The sequence below is a fragment of the Hyalella azteca genome, unplaced genomic scaffold (assembly GCF_000764305.2).
Source record: "Hyalella azteca isolate HAZT.00-mixed unplaced genomic scaffold, Hazt_2.0.2 contig11199, whole genome shotgun sequence".
Classification (NCBI taxonomy): domain Eukaryota; kingdom Metazoa; phylum Arthropoda; class Malacostraca; order Amphipoda; family Hyalellidae; genus Hyalella; species Hyalella azteca.
Window position 1 is genome coordinate 152,663 of NW_025941205.1, and position 17,983 is coordinate 170,645.

Here is a 17,983-nt window from a genome sequence, read left to right on the forward strand (position 1 = left end):
ATTGAACCCGGTGGAAGTCAAGTAGCTATTTCAAACTATCGTCAGTCTTGAAAAGATCCGGTCAAATGACATGCTTTTAGATCTTCTGTGAACAAGCCACGAAAAATACAAGAATCGGCGACAGGCCACACCAGGCCTACTCTTCAGCGAGCGCCAACATCACTATATAATGTTATGTTATGTTAACTAATTCATGCTGCTTTTTACACAGTGAAAAAATGCACTGAAATCCTTGATTGGTCTCGTGTGTTTCGCAAAAATTAAATCGGAATTCACGCAACCTTACGTGATCGTTCAGAAACCCACATGCGGTATCCAAGAAAGATTTTTTAGCTTAACGACTGGCAGATCCGCGCGATCCTTCACGAGACTCGAGTTCCTGAAGTGTCGCAGCATAGCGGTCAGCGAGGTAAGGAGAAGGACTAGGCTGTTGCCGTGCCTACTGCCTAGCTCAGTGTGCGCTGGCTGGCGACTGTGTGTGGATGGCTATGCGCGTTCGTCTTTCTGTCACTGGAACATCTCTGTCGAGGTCAGGGTCCCTCACAATATCGGTAGTTATTTGGCGCATTCACTTTGCAAAGCTCTTCTAGCTTCCGGTTTCTCAGGTGTTTCTAGGTAATTAGTTCGAGAACTAATTCAAACATTCTCTGTTCGTTCGGCTGGGGCAATTCCAAATGTACCATCTGTGAGAGAAAACTACTAAACTCTTGAGGTATGATTTCTCAGATAAAATGATGTGCTCGTCCATTCATGATCACTGCAATAGATTTGAACTGAAATGGACTAAAGAGACTTTGATTTATCAGTGAATTATTTGGCAAAGGTACCAGTAGCGGAGGAGCACAGTAGGTACGTCGAACCGTGGCTGAAGAATTTTGCTCTGCTGATTTTACCTGAGGTGAGCATTCTTTTTTTATATTGATTATGTTCTTGAATACTGATTATTTTAGTCCTCTTAAGTTCGTTCAGATAACTTCAATGTAGAAGTCGTTTGTATTGGTTATAATATGAACTTAATTCTAAGTCAATCGTATCATGAATGAAGTTTTTCTCACTAGGACCACTCTCGGAATTTTCATTGTGGCATTCGACCTTTGCCGTGACGATGTCGATTGTCGATGCCGCTCCGAATCGTCTTGTCCTTGGTTAGTATCTACAATTATTTGTACCTTGATGCGAATTTTTTCATGCTACCAGAGACCCAAATCTGATGTAGGCCTTCGAATTTTTCATGACCGAAACTTCATTTTTGTTTTTGGCATGAAAAGCGTCAGGTTCATCATTTACACTGAGTTGTCGAAGGATTTGTGTCATCGCCTATGGAGGTCCATTTCAAGCTCTTGACTGCAAAAAGCTAATTTAACGTTTTAAAAAATCCGTTGAATGTTACTTAGATGCTTGGGCCGAAGAAGTCAGTGCTCTTGAAAGCCGCTGCTGTGTTCTTTATTGATATACATTCAGGTTTTTGATCAGTGATACTTGACATAATTTGTACCTTGATTCAAAGCTGTAGGTTCAGACCTGTATCCGTACTGTCAGTGTCAGCAACACAGCACCGAGAGCGTGTTGGTTCTCACGTGCTAGGACTGCTGAATTAGTAACCCTGATGACGCTGAGACGTTAACATTTAGCACGTCGACAAACATGAAGTTAGGTACCTACCAAATATTTTTGAATTCTTAATTCTGTTATTTGAAAATATTTTCTTTTACTCTTTAATCGAGCCATTGCGTCTGTGCTTCTTGATACTTCGGTTTAAACTAAATTACATGGTGGGCATTTAATTTATATGAGCAATATTATTGTTTTTTTTTTTGCTCGCGATGCACAACTTGGGATTTAATGTTGTGTAAATTGTATTAAAAGGCATGTATACGTTAGTATTTCATAGTTGGCTGCCATGAGAGACCGCCAGTTTCTTAACGAATGCCACCAAGCCGGAGCCGTTGGAGCTTAGAAAAGAGCTCTGTACGTGGGTGGATGGTATGAACTATTCAATATTCTGTGAGCGTCTTGTTAGAGTAGTCGAGGGTGGAGCAGCGCTGCCATGTTTATCAGCCACTGCACTCATCATTCTTCATAAATAATAGATAATCCTCGATGTTCCTGTGAAAAAATGTTTAGTATCTGAAAAAAAGTTTATATGAAAGTAAAATTTTTAGTAATTGAAAAATTTACAGTTAACAGCAACTTAAATTTAACTGGATCAGACATCTGGTTTCTCATTCTCTCCAATGAAGGACTGATTGTGCAGCCTCAGGCTGCTACATGCATTTTAATGTTTTAAACACTACCTGTCGCCTGCAATCGTTCATTTTCAACACAACACTGAAAATAACTTAGCTTGATTCAGAAAATATTGTCGTTTTAAATGCTTTGCGATTCACAGACTGTAGCCTATCAGCAATTGCGTATTAAATAATTGTATATGGACGATTTTCAGTTCCGAATATGCTTGGTGCAAAGCTATGTTAATAGCGTTAGGAAATATGACCGAGATACATGCAGTGGAGGTGTCTGCCGCGGCTTCCCGCCGTGCAGTGGAGCTGTTAAAAAACAGTGACATGCCGCTGCTGCATTACTTCGACATTTTCGTCCCAGCTTGTGGTTAAAAAATAAATGGTTTTTACAAATCTCTGTCAATTTTGAAACGGAACTCGTGTGTTCCATATGCATTTTTCTCATCCAAGTGACGAGAAAAGCAGTTTAAAAAAACAATCTGCAAGCTAGAGTTCTAAGAAATATCCGTTTTAAAATCATTTCAGGATTGCAGATTAAAGTCGTCACCAAATATTTAGACTTCAATATACCTTATAATTTGTCAGCGTAGTCTGACATTCATCTTTCTAAAACTATAAATCTCCATCCTGATCGTTCCTGCTGTCTTTCGTTTGGGCATATTTTGATTGATCTGAGAAGTTCGAACTCATCTGACGTTTGAAAGTAGGGTCGAGACCTTAAGCCCGCAAGCCCATCACCAACTGATGTTGATGTTACTCTGGAAAACGTTTGATGTAAATAGAAACTCACGATTGTCGTCTTAAGTTCTTGTCAATATGAAAATATCATGCAACAGCCGAACTTTAACTTGAACATCTGCACTTCGACTTAGAGGTGGAACATTTTTTGTTTCTACTAACTTTCAAGAAGAAGTATAATAAGAAAGATATTGAGGCTAGCTTAGATGATAATTTCCGTAATAATTTGCGAAATGTATGGAACTTCACACTATAACTATTATACTGTAAGCCCTAAAGAATGTAGGCAGCTCACCAGTGATCAATACAATGCTCATTAACAAAAATATTACAATGGACTGAAAGCTCTTAATGTTATGCCAAACTTAACTTAGATGATACCCAGCTTGAATTTTGTGAAGCTATTCAATAAGTATAAGTGCAGAATAATTATGCGGCATATTTATTTCGTGAAGGCTGGCCAATGAGCGCTGAATGATTATGCTGCAGAATATGTGCATTTTGCGACATCCTGCGCAGGTCTAACTATGACGTTCCATCCTTCTTGCGTTTTATTCAACCGGGGGCACAGTTAATGTTGCCTTTGCGTAATATGTTATTTTGGGGGTTGTTAATTACAATATCATTACCTATTTTCTCGCAGAAAAGCCCTACAATTTTAATGGGCATAGGAGGGCAGCTTTACTTGTCTTTCTGTTCCTCAATAAATAAGCGTATAGGTATACACTACTTGATGAGCTCACTGATATCATGTTGATTCACGAATGATATTGAAAAATGTTGAAAATTTATATAACCAGTAGGTAACGAATAAATTTTATGTTCTTTTCCTTGACGCATGCGGTAATATACTAGCCTTAAAATAAAAGACTACTAAATTATTATTCTATTACTTCAATTGAAGTTTTGTAGAAGTGAAGTTATTGGATGAGTGTTATGGTAACGGACTAAGTGATACTGCTAGGGTTATGAAACATGATTATAATTTACTGGTATAAATATTTAAGACTGCTAAATTATTCTTCTACAACTTCAGTCGAAGTTTTGTTAGAGTAAAGTTATTGGACGAGTTGCCTTGCAACGAAGTATGTGATACTGCAAATGTTATGAAAATTAATATCCTAGTTATTATAAAATTTTTACGTACTTTCCCATCTTGCCCTCAGTATCCCAAATAAAAATTAAGAGTGGAGCACCTATGTTTTTATGATGGCTATAGGCTGTCTCTTATACACATCTAGATGTGTATAAGAGACAGCNATAAGTAGGTATACTGTTTAAGAGTAAAGTTATAGGACGAGTTACAAACAAAGTATGCGACACTGCAAAGGTTATTGCTCCACCGCTGTCCCAAAGCAGCACGGATGCAGCTTACCTCCGCTGGTGATAACTGCTCTGGGGACCTCCACCTTATCTGCAACTTGCGTACACTGCGAGCCTCAACCTAATTTTGTTCTCACATATTTTCAGCTAATGAACTGGTCTGATATAGATTATGTAGCTCTAATTTCTGAAAAAAATTCACTGTTAGTTTAGTTTTCATTTCCTCCCACCAACCCGTTAATTTTGTTTCAAGCTAAAGTGATTTTTTAGGGAGTCGTTACGTTAGTTGAAGCATCTTAGAATGTGTCTTTCGATTCAATTTGGAATTTACAGTAACGTAAGAATTGAACTAGACAAGGATTTTGTTATATCAATATGGAGTGAGAGTGCACTATCTCCATAGGGGCACTGTAGTTTCGTATTCTAGGCTTAGCATTCTGAAACGAATGAGTAGAAAATTCTGAATTAAGCTTAAGATTTGAAAATAAAAGAAACAGATAATGTTCTTTTAAATTCAATACCCTTAGACGTCCCCAATTATGCCTTCTGAATTAAATTGCTAACAAAACTTACCTTAGCGTAAATCCTTCTTCACATCATGTGCGTAACCTCGAAGAAACCCACGAGCGTCAATTTACTAATGCAAAATATGCTTGTCTGATTTACACACTTCGTTAAAATTCCTTCTAACAATAGATTTTGATTATCAAGTCTTGAGGCTGGTGGATTTCATGTCTGCTGGTCTAACTTGTTGTCATGATGCTAAACAATGAACGTCTATGGTGGCCGTATGCTCTGCGCACTGTGCGACCGCTTGGTGAATTGCAAAAATGTGATACTGGGGTAGAAAAAAAGTGAGAAATTATAAAAAGGAATAGAACATTAAGGAATATGACACATAACAAGAAGAGGGATGAAGGAAGAGGATACGGTGAGCAAGAGGGAAAAAAGGGGACGGGGTAAAGATTGAGGAAAACAAAGTGAATCGATACAGAGGAAGAGACGCACCGATGTCGCACCCTGTTCAAAGAGTAGAGGATACGCATGAATGAAGACAGAAAGAGCATTTTATCCTTCAACAGACAAAAAGGGAAGAGTATGGAGGTGGATATAGAGATAGTGGCATGAAGGAGTTACGTGAACAGAGCCGAGCTCGTGCGGTTGTACGCTCTTACTATGCTGCCGCACGCGCGGTCAGCATCACACATGTCGAAGAACACGCGCGCCATGAGTGGCATCAGACGCTTTACAGTCAGTGGTGACTGACATAGTAGCGCTGCCAACGCGTAACTCATTACTGTTTTGTCACAGTCAGTGGTGACTGACGTAGTAGCGCTGAACTTAATACCTGTCTGTTTGTGTGTTGCTTCCATTGTGGTATCAGTAAGTGAATATAATTAATTCGCTATGTGTTATAATATGCTGCATTCTTTGCCTATACAAGGATATTTTTCATCAAAGATGCTTTGTCTGGCTGGGAATTCGTGTATTGTTTCAATAGGTTCTCAGTATTTACAACGCGACGGCCGAGCAATTTTCCAAAGTCGAGTAGAGCTAGGATTATAAATAATTATTTTCCCTACCAACGACATGCCGCAAACCACGTATGAAATTTCATGGTATTTGCTGTTCTGCTGGAGTTTTTTGTGAATTTCAATCCAACAGCCAGTCCTACACATGACTTTAATTTTGTATAATCGTCCCAGGCTCTCAGCTGACTATAGTCAATCATGATAATTAAGTGCCTCTTGCTCTTTGTTGCGCACTGGATATTTATTAAGCACACGAAACTCGCTTTCGCTCAGAAATCTAGAATCTTTGTAATAACTTTAACTAATTAACTAATGAATGGTGGTCACAATAATTATTCGGTCTCTAAAATGTATACAAAACTAATATCTAAGAAGTAATATGTTCATTTTACAATACTTTTCCATGCTCTGAATACATCGCACCACACAAAACATTGACAAAGCAGGAATAGCCTTCGATAATTCCACAGCAAAATATACATCATGTCAGTCTGGGTTTTCGGACTCCAATGAAGTTGGGCGGGACCTCCGGATTCGTCGACAAATTTTTCCGGATTGTCATCATCAATAGAAAAACTGGCAGTAAATTACATATGGCAGCTTTCTATTATATATATCCACGGAAACCCCCCTCAAGTACAACAGCTGATGCATTTTGCCAACAAAACACATAGGATGATCCTTTTATAGGTGAAGACTTTTTACCCAAATATCTGCACGTAAATCGCACTCAAACTTATTTATTACGGGGATGCGTTACTTACAAGTGACACTCAAAATACACGTTAATTTTAGCTGTATTCCAATTGACGACTCCATGATTATCAAAGGTTCTCGTTTTTATATAAAATTCCACTTACCCCGGATTAATCAGTTTCGTAAGTGATACTACTGGATTAAGTCTTGAATTGTTATGCAGGATCTACCCGACCTCAGTTCTTAATTCCAGTGTTCGCAACAAGTTAAATTCTACTTGATCTGACTCCAAAAGATCTCAATATACCTTCAAGCTCCCAAAAAGTTGACCATCGAATTAATTGTCGCTTCCAATGTTAAATTTTGCAGTTGTGAAAATCTATTTTGATTCGAAAGAAGTGCTACTGGCGTTAAACTAGCTACGGAAAGGCGTTGCACTCGAAAATTTAGAGCTCATAAATAAATCATACCACCAAAATATCTATCATAAATTAGATTCTAGAAATTCCGCAATGCAAACAAATGAAATCTTACATATTGCGAGTGACATAAAATTTGTTGCAATGTGAAAGTGTATTTGAAACATTAGATTGGAACTAAAAATTGTTCGAACCGCAGCTGCGAACTCCCGAAGAAATCGGTGTAAAATTTGGTCACTGTTATCAAAGTAAACTCTCAAGCACCTTCTCGTTAATCCAACAATCAGGTCCACCCCAAGATTCCGATAATCGGGTCTACCACATGACTCCATTAATCAGGTTCACATCATTACTCCTACTATCACGCCCACGCGATTACTCCAACAATTGGGTTCACCTCCATGACTCCAGCGATCAGGTTCGCCCCATGAATCCAACAATCAGGTTCACTCCATTACTCCTACTCACGCCCACGCGATTACTCCAAAAATTGGGTCCACCTCATGACTCCAGCGATCAGGTTCACTCCATGAATCCAACAATCACGCCCACTCCATGACATCAGCAATCAGGTTCGCCCCATGACTCCAAAAATTGCACCCACGCAATTACTCCCGCAATCAGCTCCACTCCATAACTCCTGAAATCCGGTTCACCCCTTGACTCCCAACAATCAAGCCCAAACGATGACCTCAAAGATCATCTCAATTAACGTCAGGACTACTGGACATGCTCAAAAATTACGCGTTAAAAATGAGTCTAGTTTTCCGAATGGATCGGTTTATTTCAGTAGCGCAATGGTTACGGATAAAATTATACAGCTCTACACATTGCCAATGGGTTGATAAATTTTAATTTTCCCATCTCGAAAGTCTCTCATTTGAGAACGCTTCAAAAATGATATTGGACCGGTTTTTTAATTTGCTCCTCTGCTTCTGACTCGATGCATGTTCGCCCCTGCCATGTAGGGCAGAACATTGCCTAATTGTGTTTGATGTGTGATGCGGAGTGTTAGAAGCACAGTTTACACATGCCTTATGGCCAAAAAATGATTGACGACCGTGATAAATTATGAAGGATTCTGATGGTTAGTGGGACCAAGTTTTGATTTGCACCGATGAGTCACCATCAAGCAGCTGGTGTGTCTGATTTGAACCGACATATATACATGAGATCTTTATGTGAGCCAAATTTTAAATTTAGGTCAAGTAGAGCCAGATCAAGAACATCAACGCATTTAGATCAAAGCTGATGAGTCACCAAGAGAGAGCTAATGGAATATATTCATACATGAAAATATTAAAAAAAAACTTACAGCGGTAATATTTCTTGTAATATCTATGCAAAATGAGATATTTTACGAATTTAATTGATGATGAGTGTAAGATCGATGCCGATGACTCACCTACCAGAAGCTGTGACTGGACGGGCGGCTTCTTGGTTTTGATCAATACACCGAGGTAGTCATGTGAGTCATTTACGTTATCTTGCTACGTGCTCTGCTCGCTTCAACCATCAATTCTTTTGTTTATTTTACGATTTACAATTAAATTACCTCATTGATATAAATAGATTAAATTGTTTACCTCTTGATTTAGCGTATAGTTCCGTGATTACTTAACAAGTAGCTGGGTACACATTTTTCCATGAGTCTATGAGCTAAATTCTTTCTTACCACGTGCGATTATCTGAATCTAAAAAAATTATTATCATTCGATAATTAGTTAGTTGTTTCGATTGACTATGAAAAATCACGAATAGTAGAGCGTTGGACTTTCAAGCGTCACTGATAGAAATTAGGAATTTGTTTTAAAAATGTACCAATGATTACAACACCAAAATAACGAGCAATTATTATTAATATTATTAATTGGATTGCAACAATGCGAAATCATAGCACTAATTTGCAGGCACGGAAAATCATCGATTGTCGCGGTAACTTCAATTATCGCAACAATAGAAGTGATCAGACTAGTGAAGGTTATATTTTAAATAATTTTAAGATCCATGTATCAAAGCCAGACTCGCTGAATTTCTTCACAAACACAAAATTCTATGCAATTTGAGGTACATGAACTTGAAACTCGTGTAGCATACCTTCGCCCTCGATGATTATTCTTAACTGCATTGGTATTTTGCGTTGTTGCGCTGATCATCCGTTGTTGGTGATGATCGATTTGTGCGTAATAAATAATAATTAATTATTCGGAGCTTAATAGAGCATCGTGAGAAGTTAATTCACCCTCTACATTCAGTCGGTATTTTCAGAAACTGGTACGAATAGGAAATTCATTGGCTATTCGCAATATTGCATATAATCCCGAAATTTATTCAATATATTAAATAGATTCTTTAATCTATAGGAGAGCTCTATGCTCCGTTTTGCGTTGTTGCTAATATTAAATTTAAAGCATTAGCATAACTTAGAAATGGCACTGACACTTAATACTCGGTCACCTTGAGGTATCGTCCAAAACTTAAATTGATCTCGTTTACCCAAAGCCAAGGTCAGTTAAATAGCTCAGAATGATAGATGAATAGTTCAATGCTATTAACCAATCAGGCTTAGTCGTAAATGATCATCTAGTAATTAAACTGAGCTGCATTGCATATATAATTGTCCTTCTAATTATAAAGAGCAGCATAATTTTATTCGCTACCTGCCGATATTCTTAAATTGGAGGCGATAATTGCCCTAACAATCCATATTTGTTCGCGTTGTGTTGCCGACGCTCCTGCATGCCTATGATAAGCTGTCATCCTGTCACTGATCATGCATGTTCCTTTCAGCTTGTGTTAATTGGTGGGCAATTTCGAACGTTCCATTCGTCATCATTGATGGCAAACTCACGTATTTATTTTGTGTCCTAAATACGCTAATATTTTACTCCATTATTTTGATTTCTTACTCTTTTGATGTTGTATTAGATAGAATTTAATTCTGATTTGGTATAAATTACAAACTAAAATTAGGTAGTATAAGTACGCCAATACAAAGAATGTTGATTTGATTTTGTAATTATTGTTTTAAAATTTTGCGCGTATTGGGCCCATTGCTGCAGGATTTGAATACGCCGACTAATAAAGTTGCAATTATCATTCCACTGCATCTAATCTGATCGAAATTAGATCAGATGGTGTAGTATCCGCTTTTTATGAGAAATAAAATATTTATCGAAAGTGTCTAATATGTTTCATAAAAAGAGTGGAAACGTAAAAATATTGTTTGCTTGGTGAAGGAAATAAGAACAAACTCCTGATACCAGTCTCAACAAAGGCGACTGGAGAACACGACTAGACCGACGCCTTTTGTTTAGGTCTGGCAAGAAGCCTTAATAATTAAATGAACGTATCGTGTCTGGCGGACGGTGTTCTCTTTACGTGTTGCCGCCCTGTAGCCTCATTATTAACAAGGTAACCTAGCATATTGGCAAAAATTGGCAGGCTGTTGTTTAGGTGTGCGTCGTCTAGTGGTCTAATGTTGTTAACATAGCGCACCAGCGGCAGTTTACACTGCAGACCGATGTTTATGCTCTGCTAAGCAGCCGGACGCAATGCTCTTCTGGTCCTAATTACTGCCCTGCATCATGCCTTTGTTCGGTGCCAAGCTTCGATACGTACACTTTTTAAAAGCTGCGCATGAGTAATAATGTTTCTTGGCGGCGTATACGCATGTGCACCGTGATGACGTCACAACAGTTGTGACTAACGCTCGTCTTCGCCGCCCTGACCCGTCCAGCCCTCAGCGGTTCTGCTAATACCTACCGTGCAAAGTACGCAATTTGTGTACCTTGAAAGTAAGCTTTATATCTGATATCAAACGCAATTGAGATTTCGCCGTGTATCACTTCAGTTTGTTGTGAAAGTTGTGTTTAAAAATTTTGTTTGGGCTGGCGTATCGTAGGAAATTAGGACATTGCAGCCTGCAGGCAATTGTGTCTCTAACCGATCTTCTCGCATAACCTGCTAGGTGGGGTTCTCCGTTAATTTTTCAGACTGGATGCACAAGTTTAAAATGTTTGCAGCAAATAATTTTTGGAAAAAATTGTTATTCAGATAAACCTCTCAAGATTCTTAAGCGAAAAATTAATAAGTAGTTCGGAATTAACTGCTGATCATGCTCTATTGATGCCAGTCTCTGTACGTGTACCAAAAAAATAAGGCGCAGAAGTGTCACCCGCTCCAAATACAAAGGCTTACGTGTACGACCTGTTGTAAAGGCTGGCGAAATCTTATGGGGAATGAGCTGGTTTGGTTTCTCGTATCGACTTACCCGTGCGATTATGTTAAAGTTACCACTTACTTTATCCTTTTTACATCCGACTTAACTTCAGTTGATAAATTCGATTACTTCTCAAACTACAATACGATCGATTGTAACTTCTTCTAACTTAAGTGCAATTAATCCCATGTGCTCGTTAATGCATTAGCTCTTGAGCTTGACGTCGTTTTTTAACTAAAATTGTTGCAATCTCACTCTTGAAGATATATATTTTACTGAAAGATGGTCAATTAATCATTTTTAACCGCCCCTGGTCTTACAAATATATCTTACTCTGTACACATCACGTGCTTGTTTTGAAGTTCCTCTAGCGCATTACATGCAAGAGCGTAAATTCGTTCACGGCCGATCAATTTGTATTTACAGGAGCTTGTGTTTTCGCTTAGCTCTTCTATCAATCATTTTTATTGCGTGGTGCAATCATAAGTTTTTATGCTGACACTCGGACTGCACGTCTGAAGTCATCTTTGATGCTGAATTCGGCCGTCAACATGCACACGTGGTGATTATAAGCACCACCATCTTTATGCTCTTACGCAATGGTCATATTTATTGGTCTTGACTTGCTCGTCTCTCATATGTATTGAAGTAATAGCATTGCGGCTTTCGGCTGATGATGTATGTTAGATACCGTGCTGTGGTGTTCTTCATGCACAAATAGTGAGATGTTTTCTACGGTATATTTGAGTTTGTGATGATTTCGTGAATGATGTTTTTCATGTCTATTTTTTCTGGGATGCAATTTTCATGATTTGTTGCTTTAATGTTTCGTGTTGAAAGTTAATGCAGATCTGTGCGCATTTTTTTAGATTCGTCTATGATGGAAAGTATTATATATTCATCTATGATGTAAAATATTACATCTGTGTTATGGACCAGGCAAAGTGATACCGCAAAGCAAAATCGATTTACGGATGATGAGCTCCGTAGACTTGATCCCCAATTCGCGATAAAATTTAGTACGATATAAAAAAACGCACAACGGCAAAAAATAATTTCTCGAGTCTAGTAACTTCAGAGCCTTGTACAAATATTCATCATATACTTTATGTGAACATTAAAAAAAATTAAATATGAGGATATCGTTTCATAAATTTTTTCATCTCAATCAAAGCCTAGATGTCATCTTTTGTTGGGATATGATACATTTTATAATTAGTCTTATAATGTAAACGAGCTAAAATATTTCCTCGCCAGCGAATTAAATTCAGATTTGCCCACTCGCTCATCTGCTTCCCATGTTAGATAGGAGGGAGCCTTGGTCTAAGTATGTTCCGCGTAAAAAAGAATAGGTGCGGCTCAAGTTTTGATCATTGCATCGATTCGATCGAGTTCGAGCTGATACTGGTTGGCCAAGCTAGCAAGCGATCGCCCTGCAGTTACGGACCGAAGGCTAATATTTGCATCGTAAGTCGCGATGTGGCGTTCAGTGTAGTTGTGTGCCGCCGCATGTGGCATCTTGGTTATGATATCTGCTGACCTCGGCCTATTTACAAAGAGAATAATCGCTTTAAGTTTGCAGTTGAATCATTGCTTACGAGATGCTGGCTTGTGTTAGGGTTTGTTGGTGTTGGTGACGTCATGAAAAGCTATATCTTCATTACAAGATGCTCTGGGGAAAACCCCTTAGGCTGCAACCCACAAAGAGGAGGCCATCAGGAAGGAAAGCAGCGCGTCAGATACCTTCGCAGCTCAGGAAATTGTGCGCTACGCCTCAGTTTTGACCTATAAATACAGCGAACAACGTCCGTCCGCCTCAGTTTTGAATGCGTGCGCGGGAAATGCTCATCCGACACGCTCACGAGCGGTAGGGCTCTCCGAGTGTTGTGTGTGCGACGCGTGTCCGGCACAACATATGATCTTCATATGCTCTTTTGATAAGAAATTCATTCATGTTCATTATGAATGGAAGGAATTAATTCGCAATTAATTCTTTTCTACGAACTCTTTGTTCTTACCTTTCGTTAAAGACTACAGTTTCGAATAACAGTGAAAGAGATTAAAAGAAGTGTAGTGTGCAGACCTAGAGCTATATAATATATATTGGCTTCCTTTGGAGTCAAATCAGTCAATTATGTACGAGCTATTCTTTTCTAAGACTGTACTTGTGCCACGGAAACAAATCAGAACAATCTGGCACATATATCTGCGTTAATAATAATAATACTTTTAAATTCATGGTAGATTGTTAAGCTGGTACATATTGCTATAATGGTGAATCATATTAAAGTCATAAATGATATTTCCTTGGATTTTTTTGACCGTTTGGCAAGGTGTCGTCGTCATTCTTTGCAATAATCTGATTTACTTCCATCAGTTCTGAAAAGCTAATATTTCTTAGTAAATTTAGCACTGAGTGTTCTAAGTCTAGAGTCCCTCGTTAGATTTTATCCACACGTATCGCCTGAGCCAGCGTGCAGTAGCCGGAGCTACTTGCTTCACTGCCATTAGTACTGAGCGCGACACTAAGTGCACCTTACTCTGTCATCTCGTTTGCCCATTCAATTAAACAAGCCTTTCATTAATAAGAGCTGATTTGTCATATTGCAACCAAGCCAATTGTTTACCTAAGTGATTAACCTGTAAGATGCTCGGCCTAATTGACGCCACTCCACAACTGGAACGAAAGTTCTAATTGAATTCATTGTTGAGAGTTCCATATAGACCGCCATCTCGTGATGCTATCTGTTAACGAGCGACGCTCTCATTGTCGGCTGCAGGATTCGGACGGCGTGGCTCGTATTAAAGGCAACGATGTTGTAGCAGGGCGTACATAGGTGATGATAGGCTGGTGTTGAAATAAAGTGCTTTGTTGAGTGTTAATGCTGATGTATAACTATTGCCTTGTTGAAGCACGCGAGTGCTGAAGTTATTATTTCGTTGAATGTTTATGCTGCTATAACGATTGTAGTACAGCTATCGCTTTGTGCAGTTGCGTGTGGAGTGCAATTGTGTTTAACGTTCAAGTTTGTACAGAGCGTTTACTTGTGTAGTGTTAATGCTGGTGTAGGACGATTGTCCTGTCGTAGTGCACATGCATGTGTTGGAGTTATGATTTAGTTAAGCGTTTATACTGTTATAATGATGTTGTACAGTTCATTTGTGCAGGTGCATATGGAGTGAAGTTATGTTAAACGTTGACGTTTGTACAGAGCGTTTGCTTATGTAGTGATAATGCCGGTGTAGAAAGAGCTTACTTGTGAAAGCGTTCATACCTCTTAGTGCGCTAAAGATTGTGCAATGTTAGACCTGATTTAGAAAGATATTGCGCTCGATTGAATCGCTCGATTGCGCTGGTTTAGAGCGATCTCACTTGCATTGCTAATTTAGGCGAAATATTTTTTAGGAAGAAATGAGGTAATTAAGTTTTAGCCGAGCAATCAGAGACGAACGTCTTTCCTGCTCCTCGCATGCGTTACTGGTTTTAGCCTTGATAAATTTTTCGTGTGCGTAATCCTTGTTTTTAAATTTGAATCAGAGACCTGATCGTAAATTCAATCTGAAGTCATGACCCAGAGTTTTATTTTTCGTGATATTGCTTGAATGCTGCCTTGAATGATATCATCGTAGAGTATTTCACACCGCCACGGCCAATCTAAGCTTACCTTGCATTAAATTTTACATTATGATTCGTTTAATGAAATAAAAATAATCCAACTCATCTACCTACTCTGCAACTTTCTTTTTAATTTATTCTGCTACTTTCTTTTCATATTTTTATCTATTTGAATTTAAGTGATTGTATTTTCTGTTCTAAAATTGATAAATTTCTTAAACTAAGGTGACTGCCTTAGTAATGCTACGACTGATGAGTTGCACACGAGTCACCATGACAGTGAAATTAACTGATGACAAATAAAACGCAATACGATGGATTGCGTTAAAACCATAAGGTAATCCTTATATTTGCATTTGTAATTCCAATAAGTCCATTTAATATAATTTTACGAACAGGTCACTCTGAGAAGCATCACTACTTTTAACTACCCATGGAATGAACGTGCAATATCGCAGCGTTGTTATGCTTCTTTGTTCCAAATCTTTAGTAGTCCACATATGGCTAGAGCTCAACGATCTTGCCCTGTTGAATTACTTGACTAAACTTTTATTGGAGTGGACATTTATGTATAGTTTAATAACTCAGAACAGACGTTAATAACTTACTTCACTTGAAAATTGGGAGCACCTATTGCATGCTGTCATGCAAGAAAAAAACGAACAAATTTTGCTCCGGTCGATCAGTCCGATACGAAGCCCCAATTCGATCGTCCTCTGGTTGCTCATACAAGAGAAAATAACGGGTTTTGGTACGAGTGAAACTCGGCAGTGAACTACCATCCGCTAAATCTTCTCCTCCCTCATAGACTATTGAAGTTTATAGTGCCTTGCAATTTATGATTGTCTTGTAGCGTCCTTGCCTGACCTTGCAAATGCTGTTCTGCTCAGAGAAAAGCTCGTTAATTTGCCTGCCCAGTTGTCGGTACGCAGCAGAAACTGAAGGTGATTTATTAACACTCCATGAAAATATAACAAAATGACTTCTTTCGAATCGCTACAAATGTTTTCTTTTTAATATCAGTGAAAAATTGTGATTGTACTCATCAAAACGATACTTTATACTTCTTTGGTAAACCGATCCACTTTGATGTTGAATATTACTCCAGAGAGGTCTCAAGTTAGCTCATACGTACAGCGCTATATTCATTGAACTTATATTATTCAAGGCATATATTAAGATAAGGTCTACATATACCTCGTAGCGTTCTGTGAGTATAGCTACACTATATATACTAGGTATTATTGGGTATTTATTATAACTGAAATAATGTCCTGCATAGAATTTGTATTATTAATAAATATTTTTACCATTTATAGGTGCCTATACGTGATAAGAATTTAGTTTCGCTTACGAAGAATGAACTACGTCGACTACCGTATGTTCGATAACCAGTAATATGATCCTTATTTTTGTCAATTAAGTCATATTAACGGGGAATACAAACGTGTTTGGCTATCACTTACTGAACGTGTTCCGTTTCTGCTCTCATCAGAAACCGTGATGTCACTCGACTTCATGAAGATGTCGATGCTGAGTCTACTTCTGATCTGCGCGTTGCTGCAGCGTCCGACGTTCTCACACTTATTGAGTGGTGAGTGCTACATATTTGTGATGTTTCGGTGCGGCATCAGTTGTTAACAATTTTTGGTTGTGAATATGCGGAAAATATTCTGTACGGTTGCCATGGTAGATCTGCGTGAGTTACGCTTCAAACTCCGCGTCAAAGTTTTCTTAGCGCTTCCGGCAGAGCCACGTTTCCATGTCAAGTATATCAAGTTGATTTTTTATGAATCGAGAATCACGTTGATGTTCGATTTGACTCATTTAGCAAAGGGGTCGCTAAAGGCCTGCTAATCTCTTTGGATGGTGTCAAGAGTCAAGACCTACTAATCTTTGTGAGATGGTGTTAAGACCTGCTAATCTCTTTATGATGGTGTTAAGCCCTGCTAATCTTACTGGGATGGTGTTAAGCCTTACTAATCTCCATGAGCTGGTGTTAAGCCCTCTAATCTCTTTGGGATGATGTAAAGCCCTATATATCTCACTTTGGGATTGCGGTAAAAAATTTTTGTGGCAACCTTTATTCATTCGTTATGTGTACTTCGTTTCTAATTTATTGAGAATTATGTTAACGTTACGCCTTCACTGAGTGCATGAATTCCTGTTTTTTCAGCGCCAAAACAATTGTCAAAAATAATTTCCATGCGAATGATGGGTGCAACTATGCACAAAGTTCTATTTGTATCTTTCTATCCAGCATCGATTGCTGAAGTACATATTTTTCGTATCTTTTATTGCCAGTTGCCAACTGGATTGATGGAAATGACTGCGAGGCGGCCATTGTGTGGTGGGGCAGTCTGCTTTGGTCAACTGCCGCTCTACTTATCGCTCTCATTAACTTATTTGCTCCCTCACCTCGGCTTAATCGGACGATAAATTTCCTCAATTAGTGCCGTTTAATTAGCTAGTTAAAGCGTATATTATCGCTTGATGTGGGGTTCCTATCTCGATCTATCGGAAAGATAGAGGCCCTGAATATACAGTTCAATTTTCGCATCATGCAAGCTTTGTTCATCAGTAATTTCTCAAATAAAGTACCTCATGCGAGACTGGAGCTCATCGTAACTCTGGAATCCGTGTTGTCCATTATTCAGAAAGCGGATGGCTAATTAAGAGCAAAGATGTGTCGACCGGTATTTTTTGGCGATTGCGTCGTCAGTTGTGAGAAGTTTACGACACGCGTTGTGTTCGCAGCGATACGCTGCGACTCTATACATGCCTGCAGTATTGCACCGAGAAATTATCTTGAAGTTTATCTTGGTAGCCATTGGTTGGGCGATTGCTGAACTATACTGACAGCCCCCAAACCGGTACACTTATCATCTTGCATATCAAAGCCACAAACTTGTTCTTAAACGCTTTAATACTAAAGATTTTTTGAGTTCGAATCAAGGTGCTTTTGCTTGGCTTAAAAAAGATACTGCAAAAATATCGTATGTTGCCACGACTACTGGCAAAGCTCTCTTCGTTCTGAACGCGATAAAGGTTATAGGGTGGTTCTTGATTGGCGTGGATTTGTAAAGAGAATGTATTGGATCCGTTCGCCAAAACTGTTCCCTCTTTGTGTTCAACAGATGAACCTTCTAGAATAAAGCTGCTTTACGTAATTGAGAGTCATTCAAGCTTTGAATGGC

General features: G+C 38.7%; 1 protein-coding gene across 1 annotated transcript in view; it reads left to right on the forward strand.

Moving 5' to 3' along the window:
• Positions 1-464: 464 nt before the first annotated feature.
• LOC108677843 (BMP-binding endothelial regulator protein) overlaps positions 465-17,983 on the forward strand; it is an 82,887-nt gene continuing 65,368 nt past the window's right edge. The window contains exons 1-2 of the mRNA XM_018166137.2: positions 465-898; positions 16,282-16,380. Coding sequence (XP_018021626.1) covers positions 16,290-16,380 — 91 coding nt within the window. The 5' untranslated portion in view covers positions 465-898; positions 16,282-16,289. The remainder of the gene's footprint in view (positions 899-16,281; positions 16,381-17,983) is intronic.